Genomic DNA, 17615 nt, shown 5'->3' with positions numbered 1-17615 from the left:
ATTCTGAGCAGATTTCCTGTGCTTGTACTCAAGAGGCTTCTTGATGACCATGTTTTGCTAGTTAAAAGAAAAAATGAAAGAGCAGTCCTGGAACATCCTTTTCATAGAATGTGGCCGTGGCGTAAGCATGTTTCGGACGAGGAAGACACGAGACCTGATTGTCAGAGGCATCCCCGAGCTGTTAAGAGGAGAACTCTGGCTGCTTTTCTCAGGTACAGCCTGATCTCATGGCAATATTTTAGTTTTGGGGGTCATTGTTATTATCAATAATAATAATAAGAAGAATATAAGAATAGTAACAACAATAATAATAATTTTATTTGTTACATTTATACCCTGCCATTCCATAAAGAATGTCCAAGGTAACTAGCAACAATAAGATGTACAGTAAAATCCCATCAGGCTGATGCAAGCCCCTTGCTTGAACCAAAGTAGCTCTTTAAATCTCAGCGTTAAACTGGGAAGGATTAGGCCTTGTGCTTCTTCAGTGTTTCGATGTGGGACCAAACCGTAAACTTGCCCAGTCTTTCAGAACTGACTTGGAAACAAACTCCGCTTTTCAAGCCTTACTTTCTCCTCTACAACAGAAAATACAAGAGTATCACACCAGTAGTTTAAGAAGTTTATATTTTATTTTTCACTGTTAGGGTTAATATAGTGTGTGTATGGGTATTTCAAAATGGAAAGTGGTATAGAAATTTTCTGAAATAAATAGTGTGTGTGTGTGTGTGTGTGTGTGTGTGTATATATATGTATATATATATATATATATATATATATATATAAAAATAAATATAAATGTGTGTGTGTGTGTACAGAGGGAGTGGACAGCATGTATTTTAAGCACAGAATTTAAGAATAACGTAGGAAGTGAGTCCCAACCTTGGATCCCTGGATGTTGCTGGACTACTTTTCCGATCAGCGCTGACAATTGTAGGGATGGGAGTTGTTGTCCATCAACCTGTGGGTACCTAAGTCTAGGAACCACCGAAGAGGGACGGAGCTGCAGGATAGTAATGCATGCTGTTGTCCCAGTGAAGTGGGGTGGGGGATGAGGGAAGCCCTTGGAAATGTGTGGGGGAGCCCCGCATTGTGCAACCCACCCACAAACACATCAGGACCCCCAGTTTTGAGAAGCACTGCTCTACGCACTTTTATGACATGACTGTTCAAAATGGCCTCCATGCAACAGCTTTTAGGTACCCCGTTTCAGGTGGTGTAGACTGGGCCCAGGTCAGAGGAGTGTCTCAGCGGGTCCTGTCTCAGTCATGCTTATCCAAATGCGTGTTCAGTGTGCGGGCTCTTGGGCACATTGCAAGGGAACCACGCCAGTGTCCTTATACTTGTTGTTCTATAACTGTGCCCTAAACATGTTGGCAGGTGCAGTGAACGACATGGCTACCAACCCCGGTTATTACACCGAGCTGGTTGAGAGGTCCTTGGGGACGTGCACATTGGCGACAGACGAAATCGAACGGGATCTTCGCCGCTCCCTGCCCGAACATCCAGCTTTCCAGAGTGACACGGGCATTTCTGCCCTCAGGAGGGTTCTGACCGCATACGCCTACAGGAATCCCAAGATTGGATATTGTCAGGTGGGAAGAGCCTGTGGGCTCCATTGTCCCTCTTATAATATGTGAACTGCCACATTGTGTGTGTGTGTGTATTTCTGATTATAGTACTTGGAACTGCAACAAAATCTTGCAGCGTGGAATGCTCCTGTTCAGGGTTCCAGCCAGCCATTCCATTGTCCAGAATATTCCATTCCATTCCTCCTCTTCCCCTGCCCCTTTCCTGGTTTTCTGTTTTTCCCCAACCCAGGGGAAACTCAGTTTTCATTGGTTGTTTATGGACACACACCCCTTTAGGGTTTTCTCCCTGCCTGGAAGGTTAGTTGTATACTTCCGCAACTTTGAGGTTCCCCCAAGCCTGCTGATACCCCCTCTTGTGCACGGATGATGCAGTTTTAGCTACATAAGGATCCACCCTTGGAGAATGAGCTCATTGTTAACATATAGGATACTGCTTTCAGGACAGGCTTCGCAAAGTGATTGACAGAACTTTTAAAAAAATCTGTAAATAGTGCAATACAGTAAAAACTGGGTTGTAGAGCAGAAAGAGCACCAAAAGCCGGATGAGATGGAACAAACATGGCAATACATGAATGGAACAAAAGAGATCCCCTTGTTCAGTCCATTGGGAGTTTTATTCTGCCCTAGGAATTTTGTTGAAGTACTTGTAGTTAAGAAATGGGGCATAGCTAGAACTTCCATTTTTCTTGGGGCTGGCATGAGAATGAAGACGTTCCTTAGAATGTGGATAGAAGGCCTACCGGGTGGGTAGATTGGGATTGACTGCAGATTGCTGGATGATTTGCAGTACGTTGGCCAGAGATTTTGACTCTCATTTGTTTAATGATAACAACAACAAAATGGCTCCTCCCTCACGTCCCCCTCAGTCTTCTCCAGGCAAAGCATGCCCAGTTCCTTGAACCTTTCCTCATGTGTCTTCTTTTCCATACACCTGACCATCTTTGTTCAGGGTTCCTGGCTTGGCAGCAGTACCTGTGAAAAAAGACTAGGTGTCTTAGTGAATCACAAGCTGAATATGAGCCAGCAGTGTGATGCGGCAGCTAAGAAAGCTAATGCAGTCTTGGGCTGCATTAACAGAAGCATAGTGCCCAGCTTATGAGAAGTAATATTTTTGTGAACCGCCCAGAGAGCTTCAGCTATTGGGCGGTATAGAAATGAAATAAATAAATAAATAAATAATATTCTGCATTACTCAGACCGCATTTGGAGTATGGTGTTCAGTTTCGGGGCAGCCCATTTTAAGAAGGACATTGACAAGTTGGAGCACATCCAAAGAAGAGCAAGCAGGGTGGTGAGGGGCCTGGAAATGAAGTCCGATGAGGAGCAGTTGAAAGAGCTGGGTATGTTTAGCCTGGAGAAGAGAAGATTAAGGGGAGACATGACAGTGGTCTTCAGATATCTGCAAGGCTGTCATGCAGAAGATGGAGCAGACTTGATCTCTGTTGCTCCCAAGTGCAGAACTAGAACCAATGGTCCGAAGATACAAGGAAACGGATTTTGGCTAAACATTAGGAGAAACGTCCTGTTCAGCAGTGGAACCAATGGCCTCAGGAAGTGGTGGGTTCTCCTTTGCTGGAGGTATTTCAGCAGAGGCTGGATGGCCACCTGTCAGGGATGCTGGAGCCGCACCCCGCAGTGCAGAGCCTGTATTGAGCAGGGGTTGAACTCTTCGGGGTTTGACCCTTCCAACGCCATGATTTCATTATTTCTTGCCCTCCTCTGAACCTGTTACAATTTGTCTACGTCAGCTTTCCCTGACCTGGTGTCCTCCAGATGTTGTGGACTTCAACTCATATCAGCCCCATCTGGAGGGCACAGGTTGAGGAAGGCTGCTTGACATCCTTCTTAAATTGTGGTGCCCAGACCCAAACAGAGCGCTCCAGATGAGGTCTGACTAGTACAGAATAAGCCCTTAGGAGCCTAAGCAGGGTCCAGTAATAGTTGGTGCTGCAGCACAATATAGAGCCAAGATGGTTTTCGTAATTAATCTCTGCTTATCATTTTGATTTCTTTTCCATGTAACTCTCAGGGCTGCTTCACACAGTGCACAGTTGCCACTTGCTGAATGTGGCAAATGTGTACTGCGTGAGTGGCCTGCCATATCATTAATACTGCAGAAAGAATTCTCATACCTGCTCACATTGTGCTGTATCCAATTACTTAGAGTAGATCTACTGAAATGATGAATGGGCCTCATTAGAGTCCCATTGGATTCAACCTTTTGCCTCCATCGTAGTGCTTTTCGGTGGAATCCATCCATCCATCCATTCAGCTCCTGGTAATCCAGTATCGAGAAAGAAAGTACTGCAAAGACCACATGTGAACGAGGCCAAAACTAGCCTCCCTCTCCTCCTGAAACACCTGTCATCGTCTCTGCTAACGCCGGCTGTCATGCTTGCTTGTTTACAGGCAATGAACATCTTGACATCCGTGTTGCTGCTTTACGCCAAAGAGGAGGAGGCGTTCTGGCTGTTGGTCGCTGTGTGCGAAAGGATGTTACCTGATTATTTCAATCGCCGGATCATCGGTACGGTTTTACTTTAACCATCATTTAACGTAATAATCAGTTTTCGCGAGCAAAAGGAATAGGCAAGAACATATTAATAGAGAAGGGCAAATGCCAGGCCTTGATCCCCAGACTCACTTAAGTTCAAGTTCTGTTGACAAGGCAGACTGCCATGCTCCGGACAAGCGGCACTGTATTGAATGCATGCCGAACACGTTCGCACACCCTCCGGCGGAGGACTCTGTGTGTGTCCTCTGCAGCGTGTGCCTTCAACTGCATCGCTCAGGTAACACTAACAGTATGGGAGAGGTTGTACAGGATGCTAAGCCTGGATTCTACACTTCGTGCACGAGCCAGAAGAAGTTTGAGCAAAGCCTCAGGCTGGCGTGCTCCCCGCGTCCCTCTCTTCCTTCCATGCAGGTGGGAGGACTCCTGCTGAATTTAGTTCTACTTCCCAGGAAAACTGGCTTGCCATTACATTCGGACCGAAGATTGTGGTTTAAAACAAACTCTGGCTAGTCAAACAGACTAGCGAAACAATCCAGGGTTTGTAACTGGCTTGTTTTGCATCTGATCAGAGTTTGTTTTAAACTGTGATATAATAGGTGAACTTGAGCACGCTCCAGGAGATAGCAATACACATTTTAGGCACTTCATTCGTCAGTTCTCATTTGGAACAGCTTTGGAAGACTAGGCTTTATTAAAGAAAAAAACCATTTGGAGGAAAACCCGAAATAAAACCATCAACCCCTGTTTCTGCTCTGCTTTCAGTGGCTCAGCTCTGTAAACGAAGGGTGCTTGGGATGCATTTAGAAGTGGTGCTGGTCTAGGAACATCGGAAGCTGCCTTATACTGAGTCAGACCGTGGATCCGTCTATCCCAGTATTGTCAGCACTGACTGGCAGCGGCTCTCCAGAGTTTCAGGCAGGAGTTTTTCCTGTCCTACCTGGAGATGCTGGGGATCAAATCTGGGACCTTCTGTTTGCCAAGCAGGTGCTCCACCACTGAGCTACGCCCCCTCCCAACAAATCTGCCTAATGCAAGCACTGAGACACCAGGTCTGTGTGAAGTGGTTGTGCGAATGCAACCACTTCAGGTTTGCATTCCTATCAGCCCTCCCTCCTCTCTTGCAGGTGCCTTGGTAGATCAGGCTGTGTTTGAGGATCTCATCAGGGACCACCTGCCCCAGCTGACGGAGCATATGACCGACATGACGTTCTTCTCCTCTGTTTCCCTCTCCTGGTTCCTCACTCTGTTCATCAGTGTCCTTCCCATCGAGAGTGCCGTCAACGTGGTCGACTGCTTCTTCTACGATGGGATAAAGGCCATTTTGCAACTGGGCTTGGCTGTGCTGGACTATAACATGGACAGGCTGCTGACCTGTAAGGATGATGCAGAAGCTGTCACGGTCCTCAACAGGTAGGAACACAGGAAGCTCATATTGAGTGAGACCCTTGGCCCATCTAGCCCAGTATTGTCGACACCAACTGGCAGCAACGACTCTCCAGGGTTTCAGGCAGGAGTCTTTCCTAGCCTTGCCTGCAGGGGCTGAGGATTGAACCTCTTGCATCCTGACAGCTGAATTCCATTTCAACATTCCAGTGGTGGGTGGAAAGCAAAAGGGGCATGGCCAAAGGCAAAAGGTGTGGGGCCCCAATACCAAAACATCCCAGCATATTTTGGCTTAAAGTTCTTACCGCCTGTAACTAAGGCTTAGGAGAAGCATCCAGCCTTTTAGACTGGGGTTGGGGGGGATGCACAAAAGCCAGGAAATGGGTCAAGGGAACGGACGTAGGGGAAGGGGCCATGGTCTTCTGGGGAAGCCCAGAGGACTGGGTTTGGCCCACGGGGTTCTGCACACCTGTTTTAAATGCTAAGGTGTTCACCCTTGAAGACGACTCAGAAGTTGCAGCTAGTGCAAAATGCAGCAGCTAGACTGTTGACTGGAACATCACATAAAGGTCACATAACACCAGTCTTAAAGGAATTGCACTGGCTGCCGATACGTTTCCAGTTGGAATTCAAGGTGCTGGTGATGATATTTAAAGCCCTAAGTGGCTTGGGACCTCAGTATTTGAGGGAGCGCCTCCCCCTATATATGCATGTCCTGGATTGAGATCCGTTGGAGGAGCCGTCCTCTGCGTCCCACCAGTGTGAGACATACAGTACGGCTGGAAGTGGGAGAGGGCCTTCTCTGCTGTGGCACCCCGGTTGCGGAATGCCCTCCCCTTGGAGGCCCGATTGGCGCAGACGCTGGTTTCATTTCGGCGCCAAGTTAAAACATGGCTTTTTACCAAAGCCTTTGAAGGCTAAATGCACTCCCTAAAGTAGCACCCTGTTTTAACTGTTCTAGTGTTTTAGATGTTAAATTGGTATTAGCTAGCTTAATGATTTAATATGTTTTTAGCTATTTAAATTAGTTACTGTTTTACACTTTTTAAATTGATTTTATCTATACACCACCCTGAGATCTTAATGATACAGGGCAGGATACAAATGCTTTAAATAGAATAAAAATAAATAATAAATAAATGCAGTTCGAGCAATGTGGAAATTTGCCTTTTCTTTGCTTTTTTTTATCCATGATGAACACAAAGTAGCTTACAATTAAGAACAGCAAAACATTATAAAAATGATGCAAAAGGTGTAATAACAAACGTTAATACCAGCAGCAATCAAAAATAGAATACCCTTCTCAGAAGGTGGGGTGGGCGGAAGTAATAGTCACAATGCCATTAGACAGCACTGCTCTAATCAGCACCAAGCAGGGAGTCAAACTAGCCAGTTGCCTTTTGAAGGAAGCCAGGATTTGTCCAGGAATATATTAAAAAAAACAGTGTTGGGGTTTGACGGAGCTTTTTGGGGCGGGCATTTTGAAAAGTTGGAACCGCTACTGAAAAGGCCCTACTTCTGGTAGAAGCCTTCCAGATTTCACTCAGCAGTGGCACTGACAGCAAAACCTCAGGTGTTTGTTTATTTATTAGATTTATTAGCCGCCCATCTGGCCAGCTACCCAGCCACTCTAGGTGGCGTACAATACAAATAACAACACAAAATACAATATAGTCCACTAAACAAAACAACATTGCTCTTAAAAAATAAAAAAAACGCCCTAACCCACCCCAAAAGCCGCCTGAACGGCCAGGTTTTCAAAGCCCAGCAGATGCTCATCAAAGATGTTGAATAGATCTATCTCTTTTGGCTGTTTTTTGGCGCGCGCGCGCATGCGTGTATAACATTAGCCATCAGTGTCCTCATTGTAAGCTCACTGGCATGAAGGAGGAGGCTTGATTTAGAGGGCTGCAGAGGAAGGATACCTTGATTGAGAAGGCTAGAGAAGAAAGACAAGATTCAGAACAAAGCTTGCAAAACTGAGCAGGGTTTTGTGCAGTCGAAGCAAACTTATCGTACACTCTATTGCATATTCCGCATCTCCATCTGTACCCATATTTCGTCAGGTGTAACCGCCTATGCATGTGTTCATCCCTTGCTACCTTCTGCTCCTCCTTTTCCCCTTTCGCATTGGAAACTCTTTAGGGGCAGGGAGCCATCTTGGATTTACATGGTTATGAAACTCTATAAAACAACACTGTGGATACTGATGGCTCTGTATTAAATAAACAGTAGCTCCTGACAATTTGGATTTCTCCTGCAGGTAGCGATTTTCCTCATGTTTTTTTCCGAACAGCCGCATTTTCACTCCCTCGCTCCTTCGTGTTTTGTGCATGTTCTGTTTCTTCTGTTGCTTTTCCATCAAGGTTTTTCGACAGTGTCACCAACAAGGACAGCCCCCTGCCTCCAATGGTGCAGCAGGCGTCCGGCGTGAATGAACCCAAAAGCCAGCACCGCAAAGTGGACATCACTGACCTGATCCGAGAGTCCAATGAGGTGAGGGCAGCAGCTTCCGTTTTCTTGCCACAAAAGGGGGAAGCTAACTCTCTCCCACATTATGGGCTGTTTAGTAAGCCACCTTGAGGGCCCTCCTTTGGGTGGAAAGGGAGCCCAGGAGTTTTAATATAAATAAGCACAGCCAGTAAGTCAATAAACAACTTGGGGCCAGGATACCTGAGAGAGCACCTTCTCCCTCACCAACCTGCCCAGTCACAGGGCCTGCTCCTGGTGGTTTCACATGGAACCTGACTGAAGTCCACCCGGAGAAGAGCCTTCAGTGTGGTGGCCCCCTTCCTATGGAACTCCCTGCCTCTGGAGGTCAAGCAGGCGCCAACACTTTGTTTTATTGGCACTCTGTTTTCTGTTAAAGAATATATCATGTTTCATTCTTTTTATCTTTTATTCATTTTATCTCTTGTTCACTGCTCCAGAATCTGTTTAGATGTGGATTGGTATGCAAATGTTGCAAATAAATAAATAATCACAGCCAATAAGTCAGGGGTGGGGGATCTCTTTGGAGAAGCTCTGGGGGGCTGCATTCCAGTGGTGGATGGGGCCAAAATACAAAAGAAATACCAGCATATTGTAGCTTAAAGCTCCAGAAACTAAGCCTCAGCAGAGGCATTTCACACTTTTAGAACGGGGGTGGTGGGAACTGCACAAAAACTGGGAAACCACCAAACAGTGGAGGCTGGTGGCTCTGATTTCACTGGGGCTAATGACCCATTCCGGGTTTAAGTCAGAACCAGCCAGAATTCTAAAGGAGATATCCAAGGTGCTGAAGCCTATCCCCCAAATAGGTGAGCACTTTGGATAGCTCGTTTAGAGTTCTGGCTGGTTCTGACTTAAACCCAGAATGGATCCACAGCCCCTCCAAAATCAGAGCCACCAGCCTCCACTGCCATCAAAGGACTGGTGATTGGGGAAAGGGGGTGGAACCCGGGGAAGGGGTGCAGCCACCTGGGGAACCCTGGATGGCCAGGCTTGGCCCCCATCCCTGCAGTTCCCCATCCCTGCAATAAGCAAGCCAGGATGGCTCAGAGCAGAGCTGTGGTTCCCCCCGCCCCGCCGTAGCACTTGCCTGCACTTTCCTCGGAAGGCTCCCCGGCGTCTCACTCAGCGCCTCCGGCTCTGCCCTTGGAAGCATCCTGATGGCGTCCTACTCTTCCCCTAGAAATATGGTGACATCCGCTTTGAGGAGGTGGAGTGCACGCGGCGGCGCAACAGGCTGTGCGTCATCCAGACCCTGGAAGTCACCACAAAGCAAAACGTGGTGAGCGGCATGCCGGGGCATCGGCCACTCTTTCCGCCGTGGTGTCGGACACCATTTATCATCAGCATAATCGACTCCTTCGTATGAACAAGAGCCCTAATCATTTATTATTGGAGTACAAGCAGACAGATCCGGTCCCCGCCCCCTGCATACGCACGCAGAAGTAAAATCTCCCGCGCAGTTAATCGGGAGCACCTCATACGCAGTCTCGGGTTCGATTCCCGGCATCTCCAGGAAGGGCAGGAAAAGCTCCTGCCTGAAAGCCCTGGAGAGCTGCTGCCAGTCGACAGTACTGGGCTAGGCGGAGCAATGGCCTGGCTCGGTCCAAGGCAGCTCCCTATGTCCCTATCTGCCATTTGCCGCAATCAGCTTAAATACTGCAGCCCTTGTGGCAGCTCCTGCAGGCAACCCAGCAGGCAGCGGTGGCGTGAGGCTGTGGCTCAGTGGCAGAGCACCTGCTTTGCATGCAGGAAGCCCCCAGTTCAATCCCCAGCAGGCTGTCACGTTTCCCTTGGGCCCCTCTTTCCCGATTCACTCACGCACCCATAGAGAGGCTTGAGTCTCAGGCCTTCAATTCACTATCAACAGGTTCATTACAGATGCAAATCCTCGGAGACTCTCAGGCTACAAAGGAGTGCCTCCAGGGGATTCAAAGGGGAACACTTGAACACTTGCCTGCAGTTGGAAGTGAGGCTTGCTGGCTAGACTTAGGGAGGGATGTCCCGCCTGTCCAGCGATGCTTCCCTACATCGCCTCTCAATCTGAGCTCCGCCCCTGACGTTTCCCTCTTAGCTCTGCGCCGCAGTCTGGCATCTCTTAGGTCACAGACCCCACTCTCCTTCTCGTCCTCCTCCTGGCTTCTCACAGAGGGGGGCGGGGGGGGGGGCTTCAGGCCTGGCCATCTGGGAGTTAGTAACCTGAGAAGCATGCCTACCCATATCTGAACTGGCTTGGGAAAATGCATCCTCCGGCTCTCACGGTTCCTCTGCTGAATCTGAGCTTCTAACTATCTCCCTGCGCTCAGAATCAATCCTGACGTCGGTGCCTCTAGGTAGGGTTGAGAACCGCCCCCGTCTGAAACCCTGGAGTCCCCCCGCCAGTGTAGGCCAGCTGTCCCCAAACTGGCACCCTGCAGATGCTTTGCCCACCAGTATAGCCAATGGTTAGGAATGCTGGGAGTTGTAGTCCCAAAAATCTGGAGTGCATCAGGTTGGGGAACGCCAGTGCAGACCATACAAACCAGCGGTCTGACTCAGTATTAGGCAGCGTCCTACGTTCCACCTCATTCTTACCCAAATGGAAGGGAACTGAATTGTGACAGGCCTCAAACTTTAGATTTTGGCACCTTCAAGAGGAATTATTGCCACGCAAAAACCATCGAGAAGGGTAGCTTTACTGCGGGGGTCTTGAACCTTTTTCAGCCCAGGGACCAAATTCCATTTTGGAGAAGCTCTCGGGGCTGCATTCTAGGGGTGGGCGGGGCCAGAGGCAAAAGGGTTGGAGCGGGAGCACCCACATAGTTTAGCTTACGGCTCCTTCTGCCAGTAACTCAGCCTTGGGAGAGGCATTTCAACCTTTTAGAATGGGGAAAAAACTGCACAAAAGCCGGGAAGCCACCAAACTGGCAGGGGAACAGGGTGAGGCCGGGGGGGGGGGGGGCTTCTGGGAACTCCAGGGGGCTGGGTTTGGCCCTGCAGCTTAAGGCTCCGCGCCCCCGCTTCACTGTGTGACAATTTAACACAGAAGCAGTGAAGGAGAGAGAATGCAGCAAAGTAAAAAAGAACGAGGAAAAAGAGGATTGATTCTAGAGAACGGCTGGAAAGGGTCCCTGCCAGTTTTGGGAGGTGCAGGAAGGGTGAACCTTTAGTGTTATGTGGCACAAGCATGGTTGCTTTTTAATTGCGTTTTTGATCAGTGCAAACAAAACCTGGGACCTGCAACAAAATATTGCCCTCTGATTTTCTGGTCCCGTCCCCCCCGCCCTGGCTCCACTCCAACAGTCCGCACTGTCTGACCACTGAGCAAAATCAGCCCTCTGAAGGCTGTTTCTGCAGTTTTTCCCTCCCATAGAGTCCTGTTTCCCCCTTCCCCCGCAAAGAGTGCTTATAATTCTGCAAACTTTGGGATTCCCCCAAGCCAGCTGATACCTCCCTCTTTTGCATGGATGGTGCCATTTCGGCTACTTAAGCAGCGGTACGCACTGCCTGAACATTGGAGATAGAGGGAATGAGAGCATTCAAACAAAAACGGAAAGCAGGGCAGTTAGAATAGGGAAGAGGGACATTAATTAAAAAAAGGTGCTTTGACCGTATAGATTGGAAAGACAAGCACGTTCTAATTTGCTTGTTCTGTACTTGTAAACCTGATGGAAGCAGCCTCTTCCACGCGAGCTGAAATCTGTGACTGTTAAAGCAAACACCTGTGAAAAATGAGAAGGCACGGTCGTAACTTGGCGCTCTCCTTCTGTCGTTCGTTATAGCTGCGCGTTGTCTCCCAGGATGTGAAAATCAGTCCTAGCAACCTGGAAGAGCTTTATGAATTATTCAAGGTAACACATTGCTTCTATTTAACACCCTTATTTTGCAAAAGGTTTTTGTTTCCAATTCAGTGTCATACCACGTTGTGCTTACAACAGAGTTAAGGAAAGATTTGATTAGATCTTACTCCCTTGGGTCTTTGATGCAGCCACAATGCTGCTTTTTTTTTTTAGAAAAATTGAATATTTTTTCTTTCCTGCCAGGGATGCTTGCCCATTATCCTAGCAAGCTACTCCCAAGGCAAGCAAAATAAATTGGCTGGACCTCTTCTATTCAGTACCATGAAACAGGAACGCACTTCAGATACTCAAAAAGGCATGTGGTGCTTCAGCACATCAGGATGCATCTGGGAGCTGTGATTTCTGATGTGGTGCCTCAAATAATACAACCAGACTCGGTGTTAGTGCTCCTTTCCATTTTTAATGACCCTCAAAGACACTTTTACATAAAGAGGTTGCAGTGATCACGTTAGCTGCAGCACTTCTTGATTGCCAAACACTGGAACTCTGGCAAAGGCTATGCTACCCAAGGCTGGTACAGTGGAATTTGACAAATTGTGGTGTTAATGTTATTATTTATTACGTTTCTATACCTCCCAATTGCCAAAGCTTTCTGGGCAGTTTACAAAGATTAAAACATTTTTTTAAAAAACAGTACACAGAGTTTAAAAGCCATTTACATAAAAAACACACAAACAGACAATATACACAAGAGAACATATATCTAAAACAACTTCAAACAAGCAGTCTCAAAGCAAACAACCATAACCATAAGACATTCCAGGATCGATTGTTGGTGGAGATGTTGACACCTCATAGCAGGCTTGTTGAAGGACTAGCAAAGCAAGATATTTTACAGAAATATGGTTCCTGTACCTGTCTTAGGTAAATAAAGGGGTGCTCATAATGCTTATATAAGAACATAAGAAGAGCCATGCTGGATCAGACCAAGCGTCCATCTAGTCCAACATTCTGTTCACACAGTGGCCAGCCAGCTGCCCACAGGAAACCCACAAGCAGGACATGAGTGCAACAGCACCTTCCCACCCATGTTCCCCGGTGCACATAAGCATAGTGCCTCTGATACTGGAGGCAGCATAGAGCCATTGGAACTAGTAGCCACTGTTAGCCTTCTCTTCCGGGTATTTGTCTAACCCCCTTTTAAAACCATCCAAATTGGTGACCATCAGTACATCTTGTGGTATTGAATTCCATAATTTAAGTATGCACTGTGTGAAGAAATACTTGGGCAGGTTCATGTTGTAGAAGGCAGTTCTTCAGGAATGCTGGTCCCTAGATGTCTAGGTCATTAAGGGACATAACCAGCCATCTGAGTTATTCCAGGGAACAGATTGTGAGCCAGCATAGCTGTTTCAGTGGTGGTGTAACATGCTCCAAGTTACCGGGTTCCAGCTAATAAACTAGCTGCTGCATTGTGAGCAAATTGAAGCTTACAGATACTTTTCCAACCTAGTCTGAAGGAGAGCACATTGCAGCCGTCTCAGCTATGTCACCACGGCAAGATCAGCTTACTCCAGGAACGGGTGTGGTTGATGCACCCATTTAAGCTGGGCAAAGGCACACCTGGCCACTGCCATCACCCGAGCATCCAGGGTCAAAACCAGATGCAGGAGCACTCCCAGACTACGAAGCTGTGATTTCAAGGGGCACTACCCCATCCAGCACTGCTTGAATCCCTGTTCTCGGGTTAGCTGTTCTACTGACCTGGATTTAGCTGTTCTACTGTCCATCAATTGACAATATTAGCTTTAAACAATGACATGGAAGCAACATTTGTCCCTCCCAGAATTGTCCTCCTCCCCTCCCACCCACACTCTGAAGTCTTAACTCTTTGCCCTGTTTGGTTTGGTTTGCCTTTGCAGAAAGAGCATTTTCTCTCTTGTTACTGGAGTGTCAACAGCCCGGCCCTGAAGCATCACGACCCTAGCCTCCCCTACCTGGACCAGTATCGCATCGATTGCCAGCAGTTCCGTCTGCTCTATCACCTCCTGAGCCCTTGGGCCCAATGTGCTAACAGGGACTCCCTTGCGCTGTGGACATTCCGGTTGCTGGATGAGAATTCCGATGGCCTTATAAACTTCAAAGAATTTGCCTGCGCTCTCGGTATGGTATTTAATTCGTGCCAAGGTTGAGATTGTGCACTTGCTGGTCTTAGACTGAGATTGATTATTTGCCAGATCCATTTCCTATCCATTGGGGGCAGGGGCAAGGCAGTGGTATATAGGAAGCTGCCTTAGATCACGTCTGGCTAGTCCTGTATTGACTGGCAGTGGCTGTCCAGGGTTTCGAGCACAAAGGGGGCTTTTCTATGACCTGCTAGCTGGCCCGTTTAACCAGGGCCAGCCCAAGCCATTTTGCCGCCTGAGGCAAAAGACAAGATGGCACCCTCCTCCATTCCATGTACAAAAGCTGACTAGACTGGCAGATTAATCTGTCTTCAGCGCTAACGTTTGAACAGCGTTCTCCACAGAAACTGAAGGCAGCCGGCTATCTTAGGGGGCACAGAGTAGCCTGACCACCTTGTGACTACCTCACCCTGCCTAATGGTAGGGCCGGCCCTGCATTTAACTGGAGATGCCAGGGATTGAACCTGGGGGCTGCAGCATGCAGGGCAGGTGTTCCACCACTGAGCTCAAAAGCGATTGAATGATATTTCTGAATTGCTTACGTTAAAGACATTTCTAAGCGATGTACAGAAGCAAGTCTTTATACAGAGGGCAGGGTTACTTTCCTGGGAATGTCTGTTGGAAAATGCAGCGTTGGCACCTGCCTAATTTGTAGTGGTAGGGAATTCCAGAGAGTGAGCAATACAGTACTAAAGGCCCTTTTCCGAGCCGAAATTGTGGGCCACCACCAGAAGGATATCTCATGATGAGTGCAGCATCCAGACAGGCAGGTAAGGGATGAGGCGATCTCTGAATGGTCCTGAGGTGTTCAGGACTTTGTAAACAAGTACCAACATCTTACACCTGGAATGGCAGCATATAGGCAGCCAGTTACAGTAAACTCCCCTGGCTGCTCAGACCCACCGAGCAGTCCTGACCTTTAAACTTTTATATGGGGTCCTCAAATACCACACCAGGTGCTTCTCTAGCCATTTGCAGCTGAGAGGCTTTTCTCCTCATCTAGGTGACTTTCCAGCAGCTCCATCCCTACACCAATGAGGGCAAACAGACTGAACCCCCTGCTTGACATCCCTTCGGACACCTGCTATGGGCTCAAGTCCTGACACCTTTTAAAAAAAACAACTTTTATTTTAGAAATGATCCATCCCATTTTAAATCCGTCTTGCACGAGGATGGAATTTAGAGGAACATGGTATATCATTTATTTTTTATTATAAATTAACAAACAGCAAGGAAAGAAGTTGGAATAATCACCATTGAATACTGCGAGAGCCTAATGTGGGATTAGGCAACCTGGTGCCCTCCAGATATTTTAGACTACAACTCCCATAAACCCTGTAGTCCAAAACATCTAGAAGGCACCAGGTTGCCTAACCCTGGTCTTAAGCAACCAGAGAGTTAAGCCTGGTAGCTGTCAGCACTGCTCTTTCCTTACACCTAGCAGTTCGAGGTCTGGGTATACACCAGGAGTGTGTAACTGCAGGCCTGCAAGCTGGATCTGGCCTGCCTGGGATCCCAGTCTGGTCCTCTGTGGTTTTCCAGGTGGCCCCACCACCTTCCCCAGGCCCCACCCCTTTTCCCCAATCGCCATTCCTTTGGTGGCAGTGGAGGCTGGTGGCTCCGATTTCCCCCAGCTGCAGATGGTTTGATGGGTTCCCCACTTTGGCACATTTTTCCCCAATCTAAAAGGTCTTAGGCCTCTTCTCAGGCTCAGTTGCTGGCAGGAAGAGCTTTAAGCTGAAACATGCTGGTTTTTTTGGCCCCGCTCCTTTTGCCTGTGGCCCCATCCACCGCTGGAATGCAGCCCCCGAGAGCTTCCCCAAAATTGAGTTCGATTGCCAGGCTGAAAGAGGGTCGACAACCCTGGTATACACGGACAAGATTGAGCTGTTCCTAGTATGAAGCATCTTGAATAATCTTCCTCTTTCTACTTTCTCTGCTCCATTTCTTAGATGTCATGTATCATGGGAGTTTCACCCATAAGTTGAAGCTGCTTTTCAAGCTGCACATACCTCCTGGTGAGTCAGGTTGGGGTGTCTTCCTGTGCCATTTCCCCTTCTGCCTCCCTAACGTATGGACTGTGGACAGCCTCCTTTGCCTTTGAGAGTGGCTCTGTTGTATGCATATAGGGAATGTCGGAGAAATCTGCAACAGATTCAAATGAGTTTGGATTTCTATGAATCTGACCTGTGGATTCCACAGCAGACTGGCTTTTTCAAAGTTGTGCAGTTATGCGGACGTGTGAACTGGTTTTTCACTTGGGGGGGGGGATTTGGACTACTTTGCATTAACTAATGCGCAGGTGTGCATTAGCACTAATGTGCACTTGTGCCAATGCAAATGAGTGCCAATGCAAATGCGCCCAAGCAGAACGAAATTCAGATTAAAAGAATCAATTCCATCAACGAGCAGACGACAGAACGAAAGTTGCCTGATAATCCGTGGAACACAAACAGTACAGATTTAACAAAATCTGTATGTCCCTAATTCATATGAATAGTGAGTTGTGAGCAGCAGGACATTAGTAGCAAGCCTTGGCCATTAAGAGAGCCTGGTCTGAAGGCATATGAGGCAGCCATCTTGCTGAAGCTAAGCAGGTCTGGGTCCGGTCAGTGCTTGGAGGGGAGACCACCTGGGAACCACATGTAGCCACCTTGAGTTCCACGGTGGAAGAAAGGTGGGAGATAAATGTAATAAATAAAAATAAAAGAGATAAATGTAATAAATAAAAATAAAAAAATATGTTGAGCTTCAGGCTTGAATGACTGAGGAGAGCCAATGTAGAATTGTGCAGGGCTTATGGAGACTCCAGGCTTGCAGGATCTAATTTGTTTTTTTTACTACAAACTTGAGATCCACCAACCAGAGCTCGGTGTAGAAGGCAGACTTAGAATCAAAGCATTCTGACCCCAGGAATTTGTTTTGAGTACCAGAACTGGATGGAGCTCATAGTCCTGGCATGTACAAATCCACTTGAGATTGCCCCAACCTTTTCCTTTTTAGTAGCATAAGGTGTTGGAAGGCATTTTGTTGCTGCTACTGGGTGTCCAGAAATCTTTGTCGATGTACTGCAGATCACCCAGAGAACTACTAGCTAATCCAAACCTAGCTTCTGCCCACCCCTGGTGTAGTGGATAGAGTGTTGGTCTGGACCAGGGGACCGAAGCCAAAGCCTTGCTTGGTCATGGGGTTCATTGGGAGACCTTGGAGCAGTCTCATTCATTCTCTCTCAGCCTAACTTTAAGCCCTACATGGGCCTCAGGCCAGGAGACCTTACAGAACCCATTCTCCACTTCATTTCTGCACTAGATGACGCTCATCTGAAGAACTGTGTCAAGGTCTGGTTGACACATTTAGAGAAGGATGTAGGCAAGCTGGAGAGGGTCCAGAAGAGAGCCAAGACGCTGGTCAATGTTATGGAAAACAAAACAAGCATAGGGAGCTGCCTTATACTGAGTCAGACCACCGGTCCATTTAGACCAGTACTGTCGACACTGACGAGCAGCAGCTCTCCCTCCAGAGTTTCAGGCAGGGTTCTTTCCTAGTCCTACCCGGAGATGCCGGGGATTGAACCTGGGACCTTCGGCATGCAAAGCTGGTGCTCTACCTCTGAGTTACGGCACCCTTGTTGAGGGAACTGGATATATCTAGCAACAGAGAAGACTAGGGC

General features: G+C 47.7%; 1 protein-coding gene across 2 annotated transcripts in view; it reads left to right on the top strand.

Moving 5' to 3' along the window:
• The window catches only part of TBC1D8B (TBC1 domain family member 8B), a 73136-nt gene that overhangs the window by 33850 nt on the left and 21671 nt on the right, over window positions 1-17615 (top strand). The window contains exons 9-17 of one of the 2 annotated variants that reach the window (XM_084813723.1): window positions 62-212; window positions 1381-1595; window positions 4002-4119; window positions 5232-5517; window positions 7857-7986; window positions 9164-9262; window positions 11742-11810; window positions 13682-13922; window positions 15898-15963. In XM_084813723.1, coding sequence (XP_084669849.1) covers window positions 62-212; window positions 1381-1595; window positions 4002-4119; window positions 5232-5517; window positions 7857-7986; window positions 9164-9262; window positions 11742-11810; window positions 13682-13922; window positions 15898-15963 — 1375 coding nt within the window. The remainder of the gene's footprint in view (window positions 1-61; window positions 213-1380; window positions 1596-4001; window positions 4120-5231; window positions 5518-7856; window positions 7987-9163; window positions 9263-11741; window positions 11811-13681; window positions 13923-15897; window positions 15964-17615) is intronic. The other variant, XM_084813724.1, reaches the window with a different exon arrangement.

The sequence above is a fragment of the Heloderma suspectum genome, chromosome 9, assembly GCF_057233095.1.
Source record: "Heloderma suspectum isolate Gila_16-S chromosome 9, 16-S_ref, whole genome shotgun sequence".
NCBI lineage: Eukaryota > Metazoa > Chordata > Lepidosauria > Squamata > Helodermatidae > Heloderma > Heloderma suspectum.
Note: the sequence above shows the minus strand (reverse complement) of the source record. Positions and strands in the feature narration are given on the sequence as shown.